General features: G+C 48.3%; 1 protein-coding gene across 1 annotated transcript in view; it reads left to right on the top strand.

Moving 5' to 3' along the window:
• Positions 1 to 13,206, top strand: part of CEP89 (centrosomal protein 89) — a 68,083-nt gene extending 54,877 nt beyond the window's left edge. Inside the window, 3 exon segments of the mRNA XM_023518356.1 lie at positions 2,774 to 2,863; positions 6,827 to 6,996; positions 12,044 to 13,206. Of these exon segments, the coding sequence (XP_023374124.1) occupies positions 2,774 to 2,863; positions 6,827 to 6,996; positions 12,044 to 12,389 (606 nt within the window). The 3' untranslated portion in view covers positions 12,390 to 13,206.
• The last annotated feature ends 8,853 nt before the right edge of the window (positions 13,207 to 22,059 follow it).

The following is a 22,059-nucleotide window of genomic DNA, read 5'->3' as shown; positions in this document are numbered from 1 at the left end:
AGAACTGCTTATCGAAGTTTGCACTGTTGTCAGGCCCTGCCCAGCCCCGGCCCCTGCCCCCCCCATGTTGTCCCGCCTTACCGATGTTAAAATCTGGTCACCCTAGATTTGCCCCAAAGTGTAACAGTGCGTCATCTCCAAATCAAGGATTACTGGTGACTTTTTGCATTTTGTTTTCTGCGTTGCACACATATGGCTTAAGTGCTTTGAAGCACGCTGGTTTACACAGTGTGGGAAATCTCTGGCAGGACAGGCCTGAAGGTAACAGTTAACACCTGTCATTAGAAAAGGAGCCGGCGCCGGTCTGTGAGGCTCAGAGACGGGCAGGCCAGGGAGTGACTGGGCTGCTCTCGGGGTGAAGAAGGTGCAGAGTCTGTCGGGCTGAGTCACAGGCTCCTTCCTGCTTCTTAGACAGAAACTTAAGTTCCTCCGTAAAAAACTGGACCTGGGCTTTCAGTTCTTGTTTGTACAAGAGAACATAAATTGTGTGCACCTCTTGGGGAAAAATGTTGACCTTTGCTTGTAATAACAGAAATGCTGATTAATCCAGTCTTGAGATACCATTTCGTACTTAGTGTTACAAAACCTTTTCACAGTTGTAATAGTTGCTGTGCTAGCAGGAGGGTGGGGAACATGGTCATACGTCACTGCTATTTTCCAAGTCCTTCCTGGAGTCGTCTGGAAGGCAGTTTAAACTCGACAGCATGGAAGGAGGCTTGAAAGTGCTCGGGCCTCTGACCCCGGATGCACCTCCTGGAAAGCTGCCGTCCAACCGCAGTGCTCAACTCTGCGGTGTTTTCTGTGGCTGTGCTTAAGTGCCCGGGTTCCCTTCTGCTGTGCCCACCGGGCTCACCCCCCAGGATAAAGGGCAGAGCAAACGCTTACTGAAAATGTAAAGTGCCGAATACTGTTTATCCAACAGACAGTCCCACGTGTCAGCGCCCCTGTGATGTGAAGCCATCTTGTTTGCAGGATAGGACACGCAGGATCCCTGTCCCCGGGGCGCAGGCCCTGTTCCTTCTACAGAGGTCAGAGAGCATCACAGGCTTCCAGGATGAAGTCAGAGTCTCCTTGACCCCCAGATAGGGTCCCCTAGGCCCATCCCTCATATTTGTAGCCCAGGATAGGATTGCAAATGGCGGCCACATACTGTGTGTCCAGATATGTAGAAGTTACAGACGAAGCCTACAGACTGTTATTAAAATGTGTTCCCTCCTCCCCCCTTGACTTTAACAGTGGTTCTCAACCTTCCTAAAGCCACGGTGTATTTTCATTGTTACAAATGGGATGTGACCCACAGTTTGAGAACCTCTGTTTTATAATGATCTGAAAGCTGGGCCCATGTGTAGAATCCTCAGACCACTCAGAGCTGATGCTGCAGTGTAGGATGTGGGGAGCTGCTCACAGCTCCACCTGTCACCAGGGACCTCTGTGCACACACCCAGTGTGCTCCAGGGCCTGTGTAACCAGGCTCAGGGCGGACACATCCCCGTGGCCATGCAGGCTCCTTGCCCCTGGGAGTGCCCAGTTCGGGGGGGGGTGGTGCTGGCCCCCCTGCCAGCCTCCGCTCTGTCCTGGGACTGGGCCGTGTGCTCCTGCCTCACCCTGCTGGTCTCCTGGGCCTCATGAGAGCCCACCCCTCCCCACCTGTGTTTGGGCAGAGGGAGGCCTCCACTGATTACCTGTAGCTACAAACAACTCCATTTCCCCAAGTTCCATGTCACATCTTCTTTCATTATCTCCACTGACGTCTTACTTGCTAACCCGTCCAGGACTGGTTTTCTGTGAGACTCAGGGCACGCTGTTCAACTCTGTGTGTCTTAGCTTTCCTTTCTAGAAAACCTGTCACCACTGGCCACTTAGAAAGTGCTCTCTTGTACCTTTTTTAAATTTTAGTGTCTGAAATAGTTAATTTATAGCACCTAGTTGATCATTTCCCATCTGGATATTAATCTAAATCGTTCAGTTTCAAATGACCTCCCTGTCATGTTTCATTTAGAGAACAGCATTGTGCATTTCTATTAAGTGATCAGATTAGTCAAGTTACAGATTTGTTTGCGTCTTGGCACTCACTCCTAGGATGTGATTGAAAGAATGATTTCCACTAAAACAGAGATGTGGGCTGGAAGCCGGCAAGGCCCCTAATTGCCCTGGTCTGCAGCTCAGAGAGCTTGTCTTTGTGCACAGCTGACAGCCCCTGTGCTCCCTGCCCCTGCCTGTCTCCCGCTGTCTCCTGAGCTTGGCCCCAGCCCCCACACAGGAAACTGGAGGTGGGAGCAGATGGGGAATGGGGCAGGATAGGTCTCAGAATGCAGATTACTTGTAAGAAGTAATATCTTTGCACAATAATTTATTCCTTGATCCTTTGGCAGGGGTCTTGCTCTGTCTTCCAGGCTGGAGTGGCCAAACTGGCTTCCACCTAGCTGGGGCAGGGAGGGCGTCATAGCTCACTGCAGCTTCAAACTCCTGGGCTTAAGCGCTCAGTCCTCCTGCCTCAGCCTCCCAAGTAACTGGGACTCCAGCCACTATACCCAGCTGATTTAAAAAAAAAAAAAAATTGTAGATAAGTCTTACTATTGGCCAGGCTGGTCTTGAAGTCCTAAGCTCAAGCAATCTTGCCTCATCCTCCCTAAGTGCTGAAAGGCTTATAGGTGTGAGGCATTGCACCTGGTCTATTGCTTGATACTTTATTATATAAAAAAAGACTTTATTATTTTAACTTTTATGTAAAACTGAGAGCCCACTTATTTTTTTTTTCCACCTTTTTCCTTAGGCTAAATGTTTAGAAAGTGAGAAGCATGGAGTTATCAACAAAATCATAAAAGGCAATATTCGCTTGGGGAAGTTAGAGGAAAAAGTCAAGGTAAGTGGTCACTTGGTCTCAGAGATCCCATTTTGAAGGGAGAACAATGGCTTACTGGTATAGATTTTTGTGTTTAAGAAAATGACACATTTCAGCCTCGGTGCCCATAGCACAGTGGTTACGGCACCAGCCACATGCACCAAGGGTGGCAGGTTCAAACCCAGCCTGGGACAGTTAAGCAACAGTGACAACAGCAACAGAAAAATAGCCAGGCATTGAGGCAGGCACCTGCAGTTCCAGCTACTTGGGAGGCTGAGGCAAGAGAATCACTTAAGACCAAAGAGTTTGAGGTTGCTGTGAGCTGTGATACCATGGCACTCTACCCAGGGCAACATAGTAAGATTCTTATCTAAAAATAAATAAATAAATAAATAAATAAGAAAATGGCACATTTTGCCTGTGTAGGTCACTCTGATCCATGGCGTGAAACAGTGTGGGGTTTTGCTGGTGGAAATAGTGCTGCTCGGTGTACTGAATGAGCCTTGGCTCATCTGCTCAGCAGAGTACATGTGGACATCAAGTTTGTGTGCGTTTTGCTGTGTTAAACTATTTTAAAGAACAAACACAAACTTTTCACCCTATAGCTATGCAGTTGTTTAAAAAAAAAAAAAGATATGGGAGAATCTCTAGGTTCTATTGTTAAATTAATGCCCCAGCTCTCTCTTCAAGCCCTGCATTTGTTTGGCTCTGTTAGAGAGCAGCTTTGACTTCTCTTCTCTTGCCTTAATCCTGGTTGCACCTTCCAATTTCTCTGCCCAAAGAAAGCCACTGTCACTGTGCCCCCTCCCCTGCCCTTGACATAGTGAGACTCTGTCTCAAAAAAAAAAGAAAGAAAGAAAGAAAAAAAAAGCTCTGGGAACATTGCTTTCATCAGCCTTTTCTAAGGATCAATCAGTGTGAGTTGTGCCCACCAAGAAATGAACTCATATTGAGCAAAGAATATGTTTAAATGTGAGATGAGACTGAAAAAAAGTGGCTGAGAGAATAGAATGTCAATGTTTTCTGACAATGTGTAATCAAATAATACAATCAAGGAAGACTGATGAGGGGGAGGTAGGGGATAGAGTAAACTTGCTAGTTGCTTCAAATGTAATAACTAAGAGTCAAGGGGTATCGTTTATTTATTTATTTTTGAGACAGAGTCTTATTATCACCCTGGGTAGAGTGCCATAGTGTCACGGCTCACAGCAACCTCAAACTCTTGGATTCAAGCGATTCTCTTGCCTCAGCCTCCTGACTGACTGGGAGCACAGGTGCCCGCCACAACTCCTGGCTATTTTTTTATTGTAGTTGTCATTGTTGTTTAGCTGGCCCAGGCCGGGTTCGAACCCACCAGCTCCAGTGTATGTGGCCGGCACCGTAACCACTGAGCTACAGGCGCCGCCCAAGGGATATCATTCAAAGCTAAAACATCAGATGGAACTTAAGCTTATATAAACAGGTGAACAGAGAGAGGAAACGTGAAAACAAGGTCATGAACTCATGTAGTTGCTTTTCATAGGGATCCTGTGAAAAAGAGAGGAGTAGAAACGTGAGATAAAGCCGTCTGAATAAGGGAGGCTCAAGGGGCTCACTCCTAACACAGCTGTCACAGCAAAGAGAGTGAAGAAAGTCGACTTCATTCCTTAAAATACTTAAAACACGTGGAGATGAAACAATAAAACAAATCTGTCGTAGAAATAAATGTAAGTTCTCTTAATTCACCCACTAGAGAAAACAGTATTTTTTGATTGGTTCGCAAAAGAAAATACTATTCCCCACTGGCTCCAAGACACCATCTGAAACATAGTGTTTCAGAAAGATTTAAAATAAAAGAATGGCCAGGCGTGGTGACTCAGCACTTGGGAAGGCTAAGGCAAGAGGCTCACTTGACCTCAGGAGTTTGAGGCCAGCCTAAGCAACACAGCAAGACCCCATCGCTACAAAAATAATTTTTTTTTTTTTTTTAGAGACAGAGTCTTACTTTGTCACCCTCAGCAGAGTGCTGTGGCACCACACAGCTCACAGCAACCTCCAGCTCTTGGGCTTAGGTGATTCTCTTGCCTCAGCCTCCCGAGTAGCTGGGACTACAGGCACCTGCCACCAAAAAAAATGTTTTTAATTATCCAGGCATGGTAGTGTGGAAACAGAGCAATACCCTGTTTCCAAGAAAATTAATAAATACATTAAAGGATGAGCGAAGATAACCCAGATTTATGCAAACAGAAAGAAAGCAAGATTGAAGTTTTTACATCTGCCAAGATAGAATCAGGCCAAAAGCACTAATTAAGACCAAAAAAACCCAAACAAACTAACTAAAAGGCTGACCTTCGTAATGCTAATGACTGCAGTTAATAACATATAGTAGTTGTGAATATCTATACAGTGAGTAAAATGGCAGATTTACAAGTTGTAAACCTCAGGATACAAAGACAAATGGAAACTTAGTAATCACAGGAGGTTTTTTTTTTTTTAGACAGAGTCTTATTCTGTTACCCTGGGTAGAGTGCTGTGGAATCATCATAGTTCATGGCAACCTCAGTCTCTTGGGCTCAGGCAATCCTCCTGCCTCAGCTTCTGAGTAGCTGGGACTACAAGCACCTACCACTACCCCCAGCTAATTTTTCTATTTTTAGCAGAGACAGGGTCTCGCTCTTGCTCAGGCTGGTCTCCAACTCCTGAGTTCAGGCAATCCACCTGCCTCAGTCTCCCAGAGTGCCAGGATTATAGGCATGAGCCACCACACCTGGCCAATCATAGGAGTTTTAATCCACCCCTTTTGATCCAAGACTGAGCAAGAGGCTAAATAAAAAAAGATATAGGAAGTTTAACAACATAATCAATAGAGTATAATTTATTATATGTAAATAACGGTCACAAAGACTGTTTATAGCTTGATCACAAAGAAAGCCTTAATAAATCCCTAAAGTAGAAATATACCTTTGTTGATCACAAAAATGAAAAACAGAAATTAATAAACAAAGCAAAAAGATTCTTTTGCCTGGAAATGTAAAAATACACTAAACCAATCCTTGTGTCAGAGGGGGATATGTGAGCTGAATGTCAGAATTTCTTTAAAAAATTCTATCTGTGTGAACTATACCTCAGTCTGTATGACCACAATTTTAGAAATTATTAGAGGGTCATTAAAAGCTTAAATACTATACAATAAAATGAAAGGGAAAAAATAAGTGAATTTGACAACAGAGAATGACCTTGTTGGGTTCTCGTGTGAAGCTTTCTTGGGAAGATAGAACAGTGCTGACCAGTGTCAAGGTGAGTTCTTAACTTACTGGTTGGTTAAGGAATAAAAATTGTCCTGAAGAAAAAACTGTAGAAGTAGATTATTTGCAAGATCATCCAGTTCGTTCTGTGGTAGTGATATTTTATGGGGTTTTTTCTCATTTTTTAACTTATTTTTTATTAGATCATAATTGTGTACATTAATTCTATCATAGGATACAGTGTGTTGCTTCCACATACAGTTTGAAAAACTCTCATCCAACTAGTTGACATAGCCATCATGTCTTTCTCATAATTGTTGTGATAAGACATTTATATTCAACCTTTAGACAAATTCACATGTACCCTAATAGGATAAATCATAGGCGTGGTCCCCACAGTATCATTCTCTTCACCCATCTTCCCCCCTCCCCTCCAGCCCCCCTTTCCCCGTAGTCTAGGGCTCCATTCAGATTGTAACTTTCCTAAGATAGCTAACAATTAGTTTCATAATAGTGTTTTACTTTTATTTGTAGCATGTAAAAAATCAACTATAAGTTAGGAATTTGGTTTTATTATACCTGAAATTCCTTTATCACTTTTCATGCCTTTTATGATCAAGACTTGCCCTCCCAGATCAGATGTCCTCCCCGGGCCTTCCCCAGTGGGTTCAGGTGCAAGCGTGGGTGGGGATGCAGTGGCTGGGGGCACTAGCCAGGCAGAGGCCGTCCCCTTGCTCACTGAGGCCTCCTTGGTCCCCAGGGGTATAAGAAGCAGACAGCCCTGAAGCTGGGAGACATCAGCCACCGTCTGACGGAGCAGCAGGAGGACTTCCACGGCAAGACCACACAGTACCTTCAGGAGGTGAGGCGCCTCCAGCAGATGCTGAGGGACAAACAGGATGTCCTGGACGAGGCCCTGCGGCAGAAAAGGTAGGGCCACTGGCCCCGGGCAGCCTGTAGGAAGGGCACTTCTGTGTTAGGAGGACTTGGTGGGGTTTTCTGGGAAAACCCTCTGGGTTTATTTTGTTTATTTGATTGTTTGATTTTGTTTTTACATTTTAGTTTTGTCCTAACCTAATGTTGGTCTTGATTTTATTTGCTCATTTTCTTTATTCTCTCTTTTTTTAAACTTAAGGCTGGGCACATTGGCTCATGCCTGTAATCCTAGCACTTGGGAGGCCATGGTGGGTGGATTGCCTGAGCTCACAGGTTCGAGACCGGCCTGAGCCAGAGCGAGACCTTGTTTCTAAAAATAGTCGGGCGTTGTCAGGAGCAGCTGTTGTCCCAGCTACTTGGGAGGCTGAGGCAGGAGGATCACTTGAACCCAAGAGTCTGAGGTTGCTTTGAGCTACAACGCCACGGCATTCCACTGAGGGTGATAAAATGAGACTCTGTCTCAATAAATAAATAAACAAACTTGTGTTTGAATTGAACTTCTTCAACTGACCTCACTAACTTTCCTGCTTTTCTGCTCTTTTATGTCTCTTTAATGTTTTTGTTTTATTTCATTTTCTTAGAGGTTTTATTAATCTTTGATTGAATGTTTTGTTTCTGAGGATTTTACAATCTCTGCCTGTCCATTCCCTTTTAGCCGCGTGGTAATGACGGGTCTGTGGGTGCAGTGTGTCCCCGTGGGCTGTGCACCTGAGGTCTGATCTCAGTTGCCCTTGCTCCTTCCAACATGGGATAGAGAAGGATTTAAACGCGGGGGAGCATCGTGTGCTCTCTGGACATGAACTAGGGGGTCCCTGCACCTTGCTTTGGTTTCACATTTAGGTCAGCCTGCTCCTGATGGCTGTGTTGTCTTTGACAGACTGGAGTATAAACTGGTGGGTGCAGAATGATACTTCTCTGGAAGAATCCACCATAATTCTTGGATATAATTTTCTTCAAGTTATAGTACAAGTGCATTTGAGGCCCTGCAAAATGCAGGTGTCTGTCTGTGTTTTTCCTTAGCCAGATTCTTGTTTTTTTTTTGAGATAGAGCCTCAAGCTGTCCCCCTGGGTAGAGTGCTGGTGGCATCACAGCTCACAGTAATCTCAAACTCTCCTGGGCTCAAGCGAGTCTCCTGCCTCAGCCTCCCAAGTAGCTGGGACCACAGGCACCTGCCACAACGCCCGGCTATTTTTTTGGTTGCAGTTGTCATTGTTGTTTGGTGGGCCCGGGATGGATTTGAACCCGCCACCTTAGGTGTATGTGGCTGGCGTCTTAGCCACTTGAGCCACAGGCGCTGGGCCACCAGATTCTTCTTAATGCCAGGCAAAATGGATTCTTACCTAACATGGGTTTTATAGTCACAGAAGTTCTTACTGCCATAAAGAATGCCTTCTTAAAAAGTTGAGCCAGTACCAAGTTTCTTGCCAGTTTAGGATTTCATAAATAGGGCGACACCTATGGCTCAGTGAGTAGGGCGCCAGCCTCATATACTGAGGATAGTGGGTTCTAACCTGGCCCAAGCCAAACAGCAACAAAAAATAGTCGGGCGCTGTGGCAGGCGCCTGTAGTCCCAGCTACTTGCGAGGCTGAGGCAAGAGAATCGCCTAAGCCCAAGAGCTGGAGGTTACTGTGAGCTATGATGCCATAGCACTCTACCGAGGGTGACAAAGTAAGACTCTCCCTCTAAAATATATACATATATATATGTATATATATTTCATTTATAAAATAAACTTTTTTACCCTCTCCTTTTTTCTGTTTTTGCACCCTAGGGGTTTGAAAGCTATGTATTATTTTTCTCTTCTGGTGGTTACTCTTGAAATTTTCACCATAGATAATTTAACATTTAAAACATCTAAGTTTGGCTGGGCACCGTGGCTCACACCTGTAATCCCAGCACTTTGGGGAGGCCAAGATGTGAGGATCACTTGAAGCCAGGAGTTTGAGACCAGTGTGCAGGACAGAGTAAGACCCTCCATCTAAGAACTAAAGTCTCTGAGTTTGACACCACCTCTGTTTCCCTCCCGCGTGCAAGTGCTCATGCTCTGCTCTGCTTCCCACCATTCCTGTGCTGCTGCCGTCCAGTGTCATTGTTTCTAGATGGAGATGCCGGGAAGTGGAACACAAAGGTCTATTTTATGTCACTTTTAACTCCAAAGATAATGTTGATTTTTCTGGGCACGGAATTCTACCCTGACTGCCGTTTTCTCTCAGTGCATTTCATTCTCTTCTCCGTCTCACTGTTGTTGAGAAGGGTTGTTACTCTCACGGATTATTCTGTCTCTTGTACTCTGCAGTTTTGTTGTTACACACTTAACTGTGAATTTCTTTTTAGTTACCCATTTGGTATAAATTATACTCTGTATCTGTGATTTTAGGGCTTTCACTAGTTTTAGAAAATTCTGAGTCATTATCCCTTTATTATACCCCTCCCCTCATCATCTCTTAAAAACATAACTTTCCTCCCATTCTTTTTAAATTTCCTTCTGAAATTCAGATTGAATATGTTTGACTTTCTCATTGAATCCTCCACCTGCCTTATCTGTTTTCCATTTCTTTGTTTTTCTAGCTGACATTCCGAGTAATTTCTTCTGCTTAGTATTCCCGTTTACTAATTCTCTCTTCATCTGTGTTCAGTGTTCTTTTTATTTCATCCGTTTAGTTTTATAATTTTTCTTCTTTCTTTTGAGATAGGGTCTCATTCTGTCACACAGACTCGGGGGCAGTGGCCTGATTGTAGCTCACTGCAACCTTCTGGGCTCAAGCAGTCCTCCCAGCTCAGCCTCCTGCACAGTGAGGACTACCCACATGCACCACGTGCCCACCTAATTTTTCTCTTTTTTTCAGTGTTGCCTAGACTGGTTCTGAACCTCTGCCTCCCAAGTGCTAGGATTACAGGCACGAGCCACTGCATACAGCTGAGTTTTTTATTTCAACAACTGTCTATTTCATTTTCAGAAGTTCTATCCGGTTCTTTTGAAAATCTACCTAGTCATTTAAGAAAATAATTTCTTGGTCTTTGATTATTTTAATACATCTTTTCTTTTAATATTTTATTCAGTTATATGATAATTCAAATATCTGAAATTGAGGGATGCTTAAATCTAGCTCTGTTGGCTTTGGTCTGCACATCTCCTTGCTTCTACAGACAGTAATTTTTTGCTGTTAATACATACTCGGTTGCGTTTAATCAGTGGGATCCTGAGGGCCTGAATTGAGGATGTTTTTCTCTAGAAATGACTTGTATTTGCCTCTCTTTGGTACCAGACAACATTTCCATCCCAGAGCCAAGTTACTTTTATTACTGATTTTTTAAATAGGATATAGTAGTTCTTTTTAAAAAATACAAAAGGCAGGGGCAGCACCTGTGGCTCAAAGGAGTAGGGCACTAGACTAGTAGGGCATATGCCAGAGGTGGTGGGTTCAAACCCAGCCCCAGCAAAAAAAAAAAAAAAAAATACAAAAGGACTTTAAAAAATATATATCCATGATCCATTATTATTAAATAAAGTTTTTTTTGGGGGGGGGTCCTGAGTAGTTGGAACTATAGACGCCCACCACAATGCCTGGCTAATTTTTCTATTTTTAGTATAGATGGGGTGTTACTCTTGCTCAGGCTGGTCTCCAAGTCCTGGTCAAGCAATCTACCTGCTTCGGCCTCCCAGAGTCCTAAGATTGCAGGTGTGAGCTACCGCACCTGGCCTAATAATAGTTCTGTAATATCTTATATTTTTCTGGATTGCATTCTAGATGATTTCTTCTGCCAATATTCCAGTTACTTAATTCTTTCTTCAGCTGTGTCCATTGTACTGTTTAACCCATTCTTTGAATTCTTCCCCTAATTTCTCTCAAAAATGTCTTTCTGCTCTTTTTTTTTTAATTTTTAACTTTTTTAAATTTTTTTTTTTTTTAAGAGACAGGGTTCTCATTGGCTTACTCAGGCTGGAGTGAAGTGGCTATTCATAGGACACTGCAGGCTCAACTCCCCAGGCTGAAGCTATCCTCCCACAGGCTCCAAGTCGCTGGGACTGGGGGCACATGCCACCACGCCCGGCTTCTTCTAGCTTTTGACTCACTCTAGTCGGCCTGGATGCCCATCACAGGGACTAGTGTAGATTCAAACTCTAGATCCATTTGAGAACAGGCCAGTGGCAGCAGTCCCCCAGGACACTCTTAGCTTTTCAGAGAGCAGGTTCTTTTGAAGATCTGCAGATTTTTCACCCCCTCATGCTTTCTTTGAGGGTCCTTCACACACCTCCACTAACCTGCCTTGTTCTGGGACACACAGTTCACAGTGGGCCTTGAGATTTTCTGTCACTCTCAGTTTGTGTGGACCCAAGACCTACTCTCCATTCTATAAAAATCTGGGGCTTTGGCATTAGCTTTTGTCCTCAAAGCAATACTGACATTTTGTTTGACCTTCTGAGGGGACACAGAAGAGGCCTTGTAGGGCCGGGCCGTGTTTGCACCCGCGGCCAGGCCATTGTGCTGTAGCATCTGCCTGGCCAGCCTGGCCAGCCTGGCCTTTAGGGTTTTTCCATCTGCAGGACTCCGGGTGTTTCATGCCGCTGTGCGTCTTTGCTTCAGAACACAAGCACAACGGGCTGGCTCTGTTCTCTGATGGGAGCATTCTGTCCTCTAAGTTCTTGCTACGTTAGCATTCATGAGCGCTCTATAAATATTTCTTTAATTGTGCTGTTTTTTGGTTTTTTTGAGACAGAGTCTCACTCTATCACCCTGGTTAGAGTGCCTTGGCATCACAGCTCACAGCAACTTCAAACTCTTGGGCTCAAGGGATCCTCCTGCCTCCTCTTCCCAAGTAGCTGGGACTATAAGTGCCCATACAACACCTTATTAGTTTTTCTATTTTTAATAAAGACAGGGTCTCACTCTTGCTCAGGCTGGTGTGGAACTCCTGAGCTCAAGCCATTCACCAGTCTTGGCCTCCCAGAGTTCTAGGATTACAGGCATGAGCCACCACAGCCAGCCATTAAATTGTGCTATTTTAAACTTTTCCTTTGCTTACTTTCTTTGTTTCAGAGAAATGGAAGGTGAACTTGAAGTGGTTTGGGAGTCCACCTCCAAGGAAAACCAAAGGATCCGAGAACTCCTCCGGGCCACACTCACGAGGACAGGCAGGTGGGGCCACACTGGGGCACTGGGGGACCCCTGCCTCCATCTGGAGGACCCCTGCCTTGAGGGACTCTCTCAGGAACACCGGCTGGTTGGCTACAGTGACTGTGACACAAAGCTTTGTCTGCGGGACCCTCTGGAGCGGCCCCATCCCCCTGAGCAGCCCACCTTCCCCAAGCTGGGGAAGGGCAGCCCCCCGCCCCAGGGGAGCCCACAGGAGCCTGAGGAGTGCCTCAGAGCGAGGGGGAAATAAGCTGTCTCTAAGTTTAATCCATTGTTGGCATTTCCTTGCTGAAATACTTCTGAGCCAGTGCGTGTTCTCTGGCTGTGCTGCCCCTGAGGCCCCCCTCGTGACCCCTGAGGAACAGGCTGGGAGAGCAGCAGAGGGGTGGGGTGGGCGGGACGAGCACCGTGCTGTGGTTAGGTGCTGCAGGGCCAGGCGATGGGAGCAGTGGGAGTGACGGCCATGCTCCAGCTCCAGGTGGCATTCTCTTGTTTTGTAAAAACCAAGGTTCTGGCACTCATGCCCCAGTGAGTTATACAAAACCTGTTCTCTCTCTATCTTCCTTCCCTCACCTCTTGGGAAGGTAATTTATTCTAGGGCCACATATCTCCCCCCCTCTGTGACAAGAGCTCTGGCTTTGAGCCCCGAGGTGGGGTCCCTGCCTTATTGCCACCACCAGGAGAGATACGAGGGGCCGTGGTTTGGGTTCCTCTGTGCCATCTCCTCAGGTTCACGATCCCAGCCCCTCGGACCATTCACTAGGACTTCCCGGCCTGAGTGCCACTTATCTACAGCCCCTTGTCCTGAGTGTGCTGCGGGAACTCAGGGACATCCACCTACAGAGGACCCTGACTGGGGGAGAGCTGGGGTCCTGGGCCACATCCAGTTGCAGGGCCCCTCACTCTGAGCCCCTCCCCGTCTCGGGTGTGACGTTGGGCACCACTGGTCCTCATCCTGTGTGGAGCTTACAGAGCTCTGCCTGCGAGGCGGGAAGCTGGGATCACAACTCCTAGTTCTTTTACATTTTTCTCTTTGTCACCTTAAAGGCTTTGAGTTTTTTTATATTTTATTAAACTTGTTCAACATTTAATTTCTAATTTAATTTTATTCTATAAGAGGTAGAAAAACAACAGGAATGAAAACTGTCATCTCACTGGGAAGTAACTCCCATGTCATCTCCAGGGAACTTACAAGCTCTGAGAACCTGCAGTGCCCAGCGAGTCTCAGGCGCAGGGGGTGGGTGCTGGTCACTGGGAACGCTGCTGTGGTCATTACTACCTGGACAACCCCTGTTGACATCCCCGTCTTGCCTGCCTCTTACGCACGTTCTATTCCCTTGAGAAGTGAACCTCCTCGTACTGCTGCTGTACGTTTATCAGCGGTACAGATGCACTTTGCAAGTTGGGTGACCCTGGACAGAACGCTGGCCAGGGCTGGGCAGGGGGTCCTGCAGCTCTTGGTCTCTGCCCAGCCCCCTGCTCGGGCTTCAGGGATGGGGCAGATGAGCTGAGAGTCCAGGACACAGAGGAGGGTGAGGCAGGGGAGACGAGGCGGCTGAGGGCACAGAGAGCTCTGCGAGGTTCCAAGAAAGAACGAGAGGCCGTTAGGGTCCTTCCATGGGGGTGGGGTGCCCTGGCCTTGAGAGAGGACAGGGGTCAGCTGGAGAGGGGTTGGGAGGGCTCTGAGAGCAGAGGGAAGACTCAGGAGCAGGTTTGTCAGCAGAGGGCGGATGGGAAGTCCCAGTGAATGGTCCCGAGAAGCTGGACCCAGCAGAGCCTGGGCTGCGGGCGAGACTCCTGGCCCTTCCCCCTGCAGGTTTTCTGTCTGAGCAGGGAACTGCTTTGCTCTTTCTTGGTCCCAGTGAGGTTGTACATGACATTGGAAAGTTCCTGATCAAGTTGCAAGTCACACAGCTGCGACTGGGGAAGCCCTGTGAGCCCTGCAGGCTTTGGTGTTACTGATATAATAAAAGCAGCCCTGGGGATGGAGACCGTGAGCTGGCTGGGGCCAGGCACGTGGGTGTGTCTGCCAGGGGAGCCGCCGTTACTGCCCTCGGTGGCGCTGAGCTGTGCGCCTGCACACGACTAACGTGGGTAAGAGAATTTTCCAGACTTCCTAAGGGTTTATACCATTTTACGTTCCCACCAGCAAGAGTGAGCCTTCTGGTGGCTCCACGTTCTCAGTGTTGTCAGTAAAGTGTTTCGAGGGGAAAGAAGCAAGTTTGGCTTCTTGTGCTGAGCTGGTCTTGGGTCTAGCCCCCCACCCTCCCACACCATCTGCAGGAGTGGAAGGCACAGTCACCAGTGTGGGTGGCTCAGCAAAGCCCTCCCTGGGCCTGCAGTGGTGGGTGACCCTTACAGTGGGGAGGGCCCGAGCCCAACGCTGATCACTCCAGAACACTGAGCTCTGGGGCGGAGCTGAGCTGAGTTCCTCGGGTCCCCACAGGATGGGGAAGCGTCGTGCACCCCCAGCACAGCAACGGCACCTCCCACCTCCCCACTTTGTCCCAGCTGGGCTGGTGTCAGCAGCTCAAGGGGCAGTGCTAGTCAGGAGGACAGGGGGACTGTCATGGCTGCTCTGGCCTCTCCATGTCCCCTGGACTCATTTTTGACAGTGGGGCAGGGTGTGTGGGAAGGACGGGGGGGGGGAGACAGCTTGTAGGTGGCTGCTGGTCTGCCCTTGCAGACACAGTGTCTCCACACAGCGGCACGAAGGTGGTTGGTAAGGACCCAGGCTGGCTGGCCAGTGGGCCTTCAAGGCAAGGGGTCTGTGAGGCAGCTTCCAGGAACTGGCCAGGACCTGGTAGTGGCAGCCAGGGCTGGCTCCCACCTCGGCACTGGGTGCCCTGTCTCCTGTCCCTTGTTTTACAATGCACAGAACAGGAAAGGAGGGAGAGGTTAGAGATCTGGGAGCACAGGTGGCCACCTCGTGGTCATCAGGACCATCTGTGCTGCGCCTATTTGGGGGTTCCTGAGTATTTTATTGAAGAATAAGTCTTTTTTTTTTTTTTTTGAGTTTTTGGCTGGGGCTGAGTTTGAACCTGCCACCTCTGGCATATGGGGCCAGTGCCCTACTCTTTTGAGCCACAGGCCCCATCCCAGAAGAATAAGTCTTTTGAGGCCAGGTGTGGTGGCTCACAGCTGTAATGCTAGCACTCTGGGAGGTTGAGGCAAGAGAATCGCTTAAGCCCAAGAGTTTGAGGTTGCTGTGAGCTGTGATGCTACAGCACTCTACCCAGAGTGACAGTGAGACTCTGTCTCTCACAAATAAAAGAGAAAGTCTTTGAAAATGCAGGTGTGGTATATGGAACACAGTAGGATAGCAAGCTACAGAAAATACGCAGCCCAGGATTAAGGGAAAGAAGGAAACGTTTTGGAAATGTATGCTGGGTAGCTCCCACCGTGTTTATTTTATTTTTTTAGAGCTGGAATCTTGCTAGTATTGCCCAGGCTGGACTTGAACTCTTGGGCTCAAGTGATCTTTCTGCCCCCTGAGTAGCTTACCTACCGTGTTTCGTGTTTCACAAAGGACGGAAACCAGAATATCCCTGAAGGAGTCTTGGTAATTGGACAATGTCAACCTTCCCTGCTGTGAAATCCTGGGAAAGCACAGCCTCTCACCAAGCTGGAGTCCTGAGCCCTCCCCCAGGGCTGGAGAAGGAGAGCGCTTTAAGTCTGAGTGCTGGGCAGATAGAGACAAGGTTACCCAAAATTATAACTCTTCATCAACGACAGGTAGCTATGCAGAACCCTCTTAGTCCAACCTCACCAACTCAAACAACTTCTCATCCTGTGTGACCACCGTGGTTGAGACGGGGTGACAGTAATGAACAGTGATGAGTTTAGGGTGTGGGTTTAGGAAGCAGGATGGATGGTGATGACACTCTGAAACAGCACTGGTGTCCCCAAGCAGGTTACCTGTGAAAAACAGTATTACTTTGAACACATAAAAGGATAGACAAAGTTCAGAGGCTGAATCATACGATTCCGGTAATTCTTGGATATATATAGATACAGATTGTTCTGAGATAAGAGTTTTGAAATTCTGCTTTCCTTGCTAATTGTTTTATGGTTCAGCTTTAAGTCCCTGACGTTGACAGCTCTTGCACATTCTGCTGACTCTCCCAAGTTACGATGGGAATTCAGGTAGGTACGTGAGCAGCTCACATCTGGGTTGTACCAGTTACACCTGTTCAGCCTTCTGGGTCCCCCTAGACCCCACACCCCTGTTACAGCACTGGAAAGAAAGGACTCCGCAGTTGAGTGAGCTTAATGCTCCAAGGCAGGCCCGGGATGAGCCGTGAGTGGTAAAGGAAGATCCAACTTTTGCCTGAATGTTTCCCAAAGACCCTGCCTTCATCCCCTGAGGATTCCCAGACGGCAGCCCGGAGGTGGTGGAGAAACCCTCACAGGAGAAGGGCATGTTGGGGCCTAAGACACACCACCCCAAAATATGGCTGTGCCACCCCAGATTGCACTTTGGCATATTTTGAGCTGCTTATGCTGAGAAACTAGACAGAATAGCTGTGAAAAGCGCCCTTCTGCACCAGAAATGTATGTGCGTGGAGAAAACCTTCGTGAGTGAAGCAGGAGGAGTGCTGTTCACAGCAAACTTTATTACCTGAGAGACTTTTTTTTTTTCTTTTTTGAGACAGAGCCTCAAGCTGTCCCCCTGGGTAGAGTGCCGTGGCTTCACAGCTCACAGCAACCTCCAACTCCTGGGCTCAAGAGAGTCTCCTGCCTCCGCCTCCCAAGTAGCTGGGACCACAGGTGCCCGCCACAACACCCGGCTATTTTTTGGTTGCAGCCATCGTTGTTGTTTGGCGGGCCCAGGCTGGATTCGAACCTGCCAGCTCAGGTGTATGTGGCTGGTGCCTTAGCCACTTGAGCCACAGGCGCCCAGCCTGAGAGACTTTTTATAACGAGACAACCTTTATTCCTCGACGTTTCCTCCCCTCATCCTCCTGTGTCTTGTCTCCACCACCCCCAGCAGCCCCAGGCCCCTTTCCTTTCTCTGCTTCAGTCATCTGGGCCTTCATGTTTTATGGGACTCCCATGCTTGTGCCCGTAATTCAAATGGTTTTTCTCCTAATTGACATCTGTCTTGTGTCAATTTAATTGTTAGCCCAAGCAATGAACCTACAAGGGTGGAAGGGTCCAGGCAGCACGGTTTACACCTGTAATCCCAGCACTCCGGGGGCGGAGGTGGGTGGATCTCCTGAGCTCAGGAGTTTGAGACCAGCCTGAGCAAGAGTGAGACCCTATCTCTGCCAAAAATAGGAAAACCAGCCTGGTGTCGTGACAGGATTTATGGGGGGGGGGGAGCCCTTTTTCCCTCCCCAAGAGGAACCATGTACCAAATATAAGACAAAACACAGGTGGTGTTAATCTCTCCAAACTGCAAGTACCTTTGCCCTGGAAGGAAAAAGAGTTTGGAAGTGAAAGTCAAGAGCCATGGCAGAAACTGAAGAAATAATGGAGCCGTTTGAAGGTTCCTAGGAAAGTAACTGTAGGCGGGATTTGGCTGCAGGAAGGTTAACTTCAGCCACGCGGGGGAAGAGCTGGAAGGTTTTGTAACCGGGACAGCCTCCTCGCCTGATGCACAAGGTTGGTCAGCACAGGGAGATGCCAGGAGGAAACCTCAAAGCCAACTCCCCAAGGAGTTTGGGGTTACAGACTTTAAGGGATTTGGAGAGCAGTGGGCCTAGGTGTGTGGGGGGCCAATCATTACTCCGGGGGATCATTCACTGATTAGTTGGAGAGTGTGGGGCTAAATCGTGGGACCGGGAGAAGCAGAAACCGCTTTGTCCTTCTGAGCTGGGTGCTCCGTGGGGGCCCTGGAAGTGCCTGGCTGAGCCTTCCCACTGGAATTCAGGATCTGAGGAACACTTTGAGCAATTCTTAAGCAAAAGCCTATGAGTCCAGCATCAGAGATTCCATCTCCAAGACAACGGATGCAGAGGGTCACCGTCTTGAGCCCGTGACCTTCAATTACAGGGAAGTGGGGCAGAGTTCACTAATTAATGCTTAATTCCAATTCTATTTTTGTCCAGAACCCAGCAGGTTATTCTTATTAACCCCTGCGAGGGAGGTTTTGGTCTTGAAGAAGAACTGGGGAAACTTTTTATGTTTAAATCAAATTCATATTATTTTATTTAGGGGAGAAAAAAATCAATTTCTGATAATTGGATGGAGGGGCGAGGGGGTGGAATGAGAATCACCGTTCTCAGAAACACTCGCCATGAACCAACAATGAACTGAAGTAGAGATTCTGACTCGACAAAGGATCCTCACGCCCAGATGTCCCACATTCAAGACGCATCGTTCAGAGAATGCTCAAGCTCAATGTGTAACCTTCCACGGTCTCATGGTTCCATGAGGGGTACTTCATAGTACCGAGAGAACCCGTAGGAGTGACCCTAACAGGCCCGTGGGCAGGTTCTGCCTCCGGCTTCCCCCTCCAGGCAGGGGAGGACTGAGGCACCTGCTCAGAGCCCTGGGCATGGCAGGCAGGCCAGCAAACAGACTTGGCCTTCCTAAGAGGGAGACGACAAACTTCTAAATCAGGACTGTGGGCTGGGCACCTGTAGTTCAGTGGTTAGGGCGCTGGCCACATGCTCTAGGGCTGGTGGGTTCAAACCCGGCCCAGGCCTGCTAAACAAAAAATAGCTGGTGTTGTGGGGGGCCCCTGTCATCCCAGCCTCTAGGGAGGCTGAGGCAAGAGAATCACTTGAGCCCAAGAGTTGAAGGTTGCTATGAGCTGTGACACCACAGCACTCTACTGAGGGCAACATAGTAAGATTCTGTCTCAATAAAATAAATAAAAATAAATAAATCAGGACTCTGGCTCTGGAATAGCAAGGGTCCTCATGTTCTCCTGATGGCTTTTTTTTTTTTTTTAAGACAGAGTCTTACTCTGTCACCCTGGGTAGAGTGCTTTGGTGCCAGCATAGCTCACAGCAACCTCAAACTTCTGGGTTCAAGCCATCCTCCTGCCTCAGCCTTCCAAGTAGCTGGGACCACAGGCACCCACCACAGTGCCTGGCTCTTTTTTGGTTGTAGTTGTCGTTGTTGTTTAGCAGGCCCGGGCTAGATTCAAACCCACCTGCCCCAGTGTATGTGGCCAGTGGCCCAACCACTGAGCTACAGGTGCCTAGCCAAGTTTTTCTATTTTTAGTAGAGATAGCATCTCACTCTTGCTCAGGCTAGTCTATAATTCCTGGTCTCAAATGACTCACCTGCCTCAACCTCCTAGAGTGTTAGGATTCCGGTGTGAGCCATCATGCCTGGCTCTCCTGATGGCTTTAAGAAGAGACTCTGAGGAATCTGACCCCCTGCCAGTCCCAAAGTGCTCCTACTGTGACCCCCAGAGCACTGACCTCTGGCCCCATCCTGGTATCTGGGATGCCGTTAAGTTTACCCTAAACCAGTGGTTCTCAACCTGCTGGTCACCCACAGGAACTGTATTAAAGGGTTGCTGTATTAGGAAGGTTGAGAACCACCCCCTAAAGCAAAACAGGCAGAGTTTTGGCTGGAGATAACAACAGCAAAGCTGCAGCTTTAATGCTTCAGGCCGTGCGCTCCCCCCCAGCCCACGTGGGCCACCCCCCACATCTGCCTCTGATAAGGAGCTTCCTCCCCCCAGGAAGGCCTTATCTGAGACTATGGTTTAGAGGTGCTGCCACCTAAGACCAGGTCTGCTGTCCTGGGGAGGGGCAGCTCTGCCCTCTCCTGAGAAAGAGAAGAGTGCTCCAAGCCCTGCCTGGTGGGAAGCCAGAGCTCTGTTGGCCCTTGTGGGCCTCGGTTTCCCCATCAGGCAAGTGAGAAGGTGGCACTGATGATGCTGTGTGGCCCTCCTTCGAGCTTCTGTCTGGTGGGTACCTGCAGCTGCAGCCGTGGTGAGGACAGAGCGGGCTGCCCAGAGCCTGACTGCGGGGGCGGCGGCAGGTCCCAGGTGGTGCCGGAACCGGCCACCAGCAAAGATGACAGGGCAGGGCTCACCCATTCTCCACCTGCCCAATGACAAGGCAGGCTGGGGACATACCTGCTCCCTGGAGGGGAAGAAATCATCTGAGCAGCTGCTGAATTATGTAGGAAACAATTACTGTTTGTACTACCTGGCTCCACTTGCAAATATGCAGCCTATTAAAGTAATAAAAGAGTTGACTCCTAAGTTTATCTCCTCTGATTCCTAAAGATTTTTATCTTTCAAAAGCACAACTTCTATTCTTTGGCAAGATTTCTCCTTACAGGATGTAGCTGATTGGGGCCAATCTGTTTGTTTTTGTTTTTAAACATTAACCTAGACATAAATGAACAAAACAAAAATATTTTTGGAGAGAAAGTGGCTTTGCCTGACCCTCCTCTTTTTGTGTAGTATATCTAAGCTTCATTGCTTTAAAAAAATGGTGATTAATAATTACCTTCATTGACCTCTGTACCTTCTGGCTTCCTCCATTCCTGGGCACAAGACATGGCCATTCCCAGGGATCAACTATCCAGGTGCAGGCGGTCAGCTGAGCAGGCGGCTCCTCAGGCTCGCCAAGGTCAAGGAGGGAGGTAAGGCCGGCAGGGTGATGGGAAGGCTGTGTCCTCTCCAGGCCGAGGCCTGGGCAGAGGATTTATTTAGAGAGAACGGCGGAACATGGCCATCTCCTAGTGCACTCTTGAGTTGGTTTTCCTTAGCAAGTTTTGTTGTGGTGGTAGTTGTCATTGTTGTTTGGCAGGCTAGGGCTAGGTTCAAACCCGCCACCACCGATGCATGTGGCTGGCGCCCTAGCCACTGAGCTACAGGAGCCATCTTCCTTAGCAATTTTTAAATTCATCCTTCAATGAAGAGAGTCCCCGTGCTATGGATCTGTCACATGTGAGGGGCTTCAATCTTGGGAAAGAATCCTGAGAGAAACCATCCTTCCTCTGGGTCGATTCCCATAAGCATATTTCAGTATTTTAAAGAAGATTTCCTTGTTAGCTGGGCTCTAGTTACTGTTAGTGACTCACACCTGTAATCCCAGCACACTGGGAGGCTGAGGCAGGTGGATCGCTTGAGCTCAGGAGTTTGAAACCAGCTTGAGCAAGAGTGAGACTTCATCTCTACTAAAAATAGAAAAACTAGCCAGGTGTTGTGGTGAGTACCTGAGGTCCCAGCCACTTGGGAGGCTGAGGCAGGAGCCCAGGAGTTTGACGTTGCTGTGAGCTCTGACTCCACGGCACTCTACCCAGGGTGACAGAGTGAGAGTCTCAAAACAAAACAAAACTTATTTTATGCTTTGAAAGAAATGAACTTGGGCCATGTAGATAGAATGACGCAGTCACTGCCAAATGGGAGGAGATGGCAGCCCAGGGGCAGAAGCCAGAAGCAGTCAGGACTGTCTGGGAAGGAACTGAGACGAGACCAAAGCGCCTGAGCTTTGGAAGGGAAGCTGTGTTCCCTAGGGGGCCTGAACACTATGAATGACTTTTTACTTGGGGGGCGGGGGAGGCTGGGCGAATTTTCCTCAAGCGACTGACACCTGCATTGTCCTTAAAGCCGTGGGCTAATGATTTGCTTCTGGAGCGGCTCCCACAATCCCTTAGCTGAGCGCTGAGCTGAGAGCCCCTGGCTGAGCCAAGCCCCTGGCTGAGCCAAGCCCCTTGCTGAGCAGAGCCCCTTGTGAGCTGAGCCCCTTGTGAGCTGAGCCCCTGGTTGAGCTGAGAGCCCCTTGTAAGCCAAGCCCCTGGCTGAGCAGAGCCCCTTGTGAGCCAAGCCCCTGGTTGAGCCGAGAGCCCCTTGTGAGCCGAACCCCTTGTGAGCTGAGTCCCTTGTGAGCCAAGCCCCTGGCTGAGCAGAGCCCCTTGTGAGCTGAACCCCTTGTGAGCTGAGCCCCTTGTGAGCCGAGCCCCTGGTTGAGCTGAGAGCCCCCTGTGAGCCGAGCCCCTGG

Source organism: Otolemur garnettii, unplaced genomic scaffold (genome assembly GCF_000181295.1).
Source record: "Otolemur garnettii isolate 467f Iridium unplaced genomic scaffold, OtoGar3 scaffold00135, whole genome shotgun sequence".
Taxonomy (NCBI): Eukaryota; Metazoa; Chordata; class Mammalia; order Primates; family Galagidae; genus Otolemur; species Otolemur garnettii.
The sequence above is the reverse complement of the archived record's forward strand: the minus strand, read 5'-3'. Positions and strand labels throughout refer to the sequence as shown.